This window comes from Phoenix dactylifera, chromosome 5, assembly GCF_009389715.1.
Source record: "Phoenix dactylifera cultivar Barhee BC4 chromosome 5, palm_55x_up_171113_PBpolish2nd_filt_p, whole genome shotgun sequence".
Lineage (NCBI taxonomy): Eukaryota > Viridiplantae > Streptophyta > Magnoliopsida > Arecales > Arecaceae > Phoenix > Phoenix dactylifera.
The window spans coordinates 1135683-1141228 of NC_052396.1; the positions used below are offsets into that span (position 1 = coordinate 1135683).

General features: G+C 42.7%; 1 protein-coding gene across 2 annotated transcripts; it reads left to right on the top strand.

Moving 5' to 3' along the window:
* Nucleotides 1–650: 650 nt before the first annotated feature.
* Nucleotides 651–4922, top strand: LOC120110799. 2 transcript variants are annotated; one of them, XM_039126411.1, is made up of 4 exons: nucleotides 651–3352; nucleotides 3470–3595; nucleotides 4279–4422; nucleotides 4513–4922. In XM_039126411.1, exon 1 carries the CDS (start codon nucleotides 906–908, stop codon nucleotides 1794–1796), a length of 891 nt encoding a protein of 296 aa, XP_038982339.1. In that variant the 5' UTR covers nucleotides 651–905; the 3' UTR covers nucleotides 1797–3352; nucleotides 3470–3595; nucleotides 4279–4422; nucleotides 4513–4922. The 2 variants fall into 2 exon arrangements, with proteins under 2 accessions (XP_038982339.1, XP_038982337.1); XM_039126409.1 differs by having other exon boundaries at nucleotides 4279–4866.
* The last annotated feature ends 624 nt before the right edge of the window (nucleotides 4923–5546 follow it).

Sequence of the window (5546 nt, forward strand, 5' to 3'; positions counted from 1 at the left end):
TTCTTGAATTTCTAGAGAGCTTAGGGCAGCAAATTGTGAACCAAACCTAACTTGATTCTGCTAACGTAGCACAACAAGAGAATGGTTGTATGTATTTTGCTGTTAATTAGTATGACCTTGAACATATAATCGCACCCAAGTGTCATCAATGATGTGGGTCAAGTAGTGAGGGCCCACAAAGCAGGAACAGAATGAGTTAGTTGACTTAGAAACATTTGATATTAGGATCTGAAGTGCATCTAACCATCGCAACCATCGCCACATCTAACCATCACTGCATTCCCACACTCCAACTCTATCCCTTTGGCCATATCTCTTTTTTTTTTATACTAAGAGAGGCAAAAGCTATCTAAAACTTTATTGATATTTACAGAAAAAACGAGTTACAGAAAGTAGAGAGCCTACGGCATGTGTTAGTTGTAACCAAATAAACCTAGAAAACAGTAAAAAAATCTACTGTAGCAAAACTAAAAAAATTTGCAAAGTATAGATCAATTCTTAAACAGATGCATTATCTTCTAAAACTCCTATAATTGGACAGTGAACATGGTGCCATCATTGCTGGTTAAGCACCTTTCCGGCCTACGCTCCCCTCTGGTGGGCAGCTAGGTCAACCCAGACATCGACTTTTTCTGTCACCTCCTTCGGTCCATGAGTGGACCTTATCTAGACGAAGTTGGATACATTCATTGCTATGAAAAGAAAGGAACCATCTAGAAGGATATAAATCGAGACTCCGTAATTGAACTAGTCACCACCTTACATATATCGTCCGTCTCGAGTCTGGACTTCCATAAACTTGGGTCCCTTTCAGTTTCCACTTCTGGGTGCATCTGTGATTTATTTTTTTTTGTGTTTTGAACCTGTTTTGTTTAATTGCTGACGCCGCGTCCTTGTGGACGCATATGGAGTGCAATCGGTCACGTCTTGGGTTTGAAAAAATTGTGAGCGCATGCGTGCAGGAGAGCCCCATCGCGGCACAGATCCTGGACTTCTACGACGACGACGGCAGCGATCTCTTCCCCCACTACGATACCCAACTACTCCGCTCCTCCGACGACGTCTCCACCTCCTATGCCGCCCCCTCCGTCTCCGTCTCAGCCACCACTGCACCTCTCTGCTGCTCCAACGAAGCCTCTTTTAGCCCCTCCGCCGCCAACGTCTGCTCCCCCTTCCTCTCCATCGACGCCGCCACCCTCTCCGCCCTCCTCGACGCCCCGCGGCCGCCGCTCCCCGGGGTCGATCACCCGTCCCCGACCAACCCCTCCTCGATGTTCCCGGTCCCACCGCAGTCCGTCGGGGACCAGCACCAGCACCAGATGATGGACCCCTTCGCCCCGATCGGGCTAACGGATCCGATCCCGGTTGGCGGGTACGGCGCCTACTCGCCCGAGTCCGTGGCGCCGATCCACATAGGGGGCCCATCGGCGCAGCAGCAGGCGTTGGCGTACGAGGAGGAGTGCCTGGCGGCGATGGCGGGCGGGCTCGTGGGGTTGGAGGCGGCGGTGCAGCCGCCGTCGTTCGCGTTTCCGGATGGGGGTGGCATCGGGGCGTTGTACCATCAGGGGCGGATGGTCGGAGGAGAAGGGCCGCAGGGCTTCTTTAATGCGGGGATGATGATGGTGGGACCCAGGGGGCAGGTGGCGGAATACCAGCCATTGGTTGAGGGGGCGGGAAACGTGGGGATCTACGGCCCGGAGCGGGTCTACAGCTCCGGCGACCTGCAGCAGGTGCCAACTTCAAACTTCGCACTCGAACGTCTCTGCTCTTATATTCTCTTTTTCTTCTTTTACTAATTAATATTTCAATTTATGAACGACTTGTTTGATTAAAAATCAAGTTAAGCTTCAGTTACATTTTGACGACACGGCTAGTAAATAGACTAGGACTCTGGTCATCTTCTCATATAAATAAGTATCTACTTAGATTCAACTGGAGAATTAGCTGGATCAGAGTGTTCGATGAGCCATATCCGAAGACTCTGAACTCTGAACATAGGTTTTTGTTTGGTTTTCCTACAATGGAGCTTGGTCATCCTTTTGAAACAATGAGTAATCTGATGGCATAAAGGTCAGCTTACATTGGCTTAGTTCAGCATCTTTAGCCTAATTAACCAAGACAACAGCATCTTAAGCCTACCTATACATTTATTAGCGTGCAAAAGGGTCGGGACCTGTCTTTCATACTTTAAACCTAACTTAATTGTAGGGCTACTGGTCTAAGATATGGACCCATACCAGACTCACTCACTCCATCTACTGATCAGCTCTGTTTAGGTCCTGTCTGAATTCTAGAAGTTAGATCTCAATCTTTGAACACCTTTTTAGAGTGGTTGGTTGTAGGGAAAATAGTACTATTAAGATCCAATCTTACTAGATCCAAATCATACCTAAGTTTTTTTTTTTGTCTCGATTCACTGGTTCATCTAGAAGTTAATTATAGGAAGCCAACCAGAAAGAATCTGGTTCACTCTAGACCTACTAAACAACAGCTCGTTCCATAAGGTGATGCTGCGCAGACATTTGTCATGGATTAGATGGCTTTGGGTTTTATATGCCAAGCCACACATATAACTTACAGCCCCACCAATTGCACTGCCATGCCCAACAAGAGTGCTCCAAACAGCGAGAAATGTTCCTGGACACCTGGAATTGTTGATATATCACTCAACTTCCAGAGTTTCTTGAGTTCCTCTAGATCATGGAGTTGGGCACCACACTTTTTTGTTGAGTCTGACTGGAATCGGGTTGTACCTCTTGTATGAAAGAATGATTGATCTTTTTTCATGACATCGACCATTGGATGGCACTTTGCACAGCTCTCAAGACACTCTTAACTCCTTGAGACATCCGTCTGCATAGATCTTAAAATAATTATTGCACGATCTAATGATGATGCGCACGAAAGAAGGTGAATCATTCTTTCGCGTGAAACATACAACCACCCCTATCCAATCTGACTGCAGAATGTAGTAAGCCAACAACTTTTTGACCTTCATGTGCATCAATAATTGTGCATCTACAAGGCAGCATGAAGAATCAAACCTCTCGATAGGCCAGGAACTCTTTGGAATGGTTGACTGGCTTTGCTAACCATCCTACAACCAACAAATGAAATTTTTGTAATGGTGCACTGACCATCATCAAGTTTGTTCCTTTCTAAGGTGATTGGAGGAAATCAGCATCTGATGGGTGGGTGCAGCGGAGGGCCAACACCATTACCAGCATCAGACATCTCAGCATTAGATGAGTCCACCTTCAAAGTTGGTCGCCTCTCTGCGGAAGAGAGGAAGGAGAAGATCCATAGATACATGAAGAAGAGGAATGAACGAAACTTCAGCAAAAAGATCAAGGTAGACAGAAGACTTTCGCCTCATGGCCATCTGAGATAATGAGCTTTTAATTTTGAGATTGGTATTCTTGCATATTACTGCTCGCTAATGGTCCAAATTGATTGGGGAAAAATGCAGTATGCCTGCAGGAAAACTCTAGCAGACAGCCGGCCCCGTGTCCGAGGGCGATTTGCAAAGAACGATGAGTTTGGAGAGGCAACAAGACCCACCTCAAGCCACCATGAATTTGATGAGGAGGAGGAAGTAAGATTTATAGTAATCTCATTTTTTCTATGCATCATGCTAATTGTCCAGAAAAGCTCAGCAGTTTGCAATGGAGAAACTAGCAAGCATATAAAAGAAATGGTGATTATGAACAACATAATATATCACAACCTTAACTTATTTCAAAAATTACTTAATTATGATATCGTACGAAGGTGGACCGATCCATTTTCTGAATTGTCTTACGTTGAATCCTCATCAGTATTGGAACACAGTTGCCAGAAATGGTCCACCCTGCCTCATTTGATTGTTAACAGTTCAAAATATTTAAAAATGAGAACTAACGCTAATATGAAACATTAAAGGCCTCCAGATTATAACCCTGTTGAGACCAGATTATTAAAAAACCCATTCTGTAAAAGCATCTATAGGTTACATTTCCAAGATTTTAAGTTTTAAGCTTGACTTGTCAGAAACACGTAAAACTAACATATTTTCCTTCTTGCTTTAATCCTTTTTTTAACTCCATTTAAAACTCCTACCACCAAATCGAAGTGAGCTACTTGTCAGATCTCAATAAAACCTACATGCTTTGCTACAGCGGATCTCAATATCTTTGTTAATTTCAATAAGAAAGAAAACCTTTTTTTTTTTTTTACCTTGGATTAAGCACAGGTTTTTCTTTTCTTTTTTCATGACATTATTGCTAGTGCTATTTGCAGGTGGTGGCGAAGGAAGAAGAAGATATACATGATTCCTCAGATATACTTGCCCACATCAGTGGCGTGAATTCCTTCAAATACAACTACACACTGGAGTCCTGGATATGAGTCATATGACTGCTATGTGTGGCCATTCACCAGCGGGTATAATCTGCCATCCCGTTCAAATAAAAGGAATGGCATGGAGATTGTTTTTTCCAGTAGTGTTGTATAACACAATTTGCATGATTGCAGAAACAGGAAGAGATTTCCTTCCCATTCTCTTGTTATCTTGTTTCAACGTCGAAGACCCGTATCTGGGCATTCCATACATACTTCACACTAAAAAATAAAGCTGGAATCTTTATGCCCTAAAGAAAGCTATAACAACAGTCAGAATGACCGAAGTTATAGAGAAAAAAGTCCAGTATATGAAATGTTAGCTTACATTGTATACTATCATGCACATATGTAAATGTTACCTTGATAAATGACTTAATTGTAAGCAATGAAGTTGACCTCTTTGGTCGCTCTTATGCAGGGAGGGAACAACACCTATTATTTGCACTATTTTTCACAATAAAATAAATTATGCTTTGTGGAATGCTTCATTAACTCATGCAGTGGTTCTGCTCGAGTCATTCCCCTTCTCCTAAATAGAAACCTTGTTATCCACCTCAGATCAAGGGCCTGTTTAGGTTGTGCCGGAGCATCATTTTATTGCCTGAGAGCACATGGACATTACTGACAGTAACAATAGTACCATCAACCAGAAGAGAAAGTTTTAGAACCAAATCCTTCATTATGGATCATGTAATCATGAGTGATGAAGGATTCTGAAATTTTGGCAAATATATGCCGGCAAATTCAGAAGGTGTTTCACAAACAATCTATAGTTTATGAAACGAAAAGGTCAGGAAATGAAAGATGGATGCAATACAGTGGTTATGGGAAGAATATTTGACCTTGTGACGATTTAGTCAGAATAATGAAGATTTGGTATGGGTGCAAACTTCTGTTTGTATTCTTGTCCTTAACCATAGACACGAAATTTTGCCAAAGCACGAAGGTTGGATTAGATTTAGCAAATAGCATAGCAAAAACCCGACAATATTGAAGATATTTTAAATACATAACAGGTCAGATCCTGAGAAGAAAAGTTGTCAATTTTTAGGCATTTGTCAATCTCCACAATCCAAATGAATAGATTCCTTCTGCAAGATCACAGGATAATTGTAGTTATCCTGAAAAAGATGACTTCAAAACTGCAGGATCATTATGTGTGATCA

Excerpts from the sequence above, each read along its gene's own strand:
- LOC120110799 (XM_039126411.1), top strand. The coding sequence starts at position 906 with ATGGAGTGCAATCGGTCACGTCTTGGGTTTGAAAAAATTGTGAGCGCA.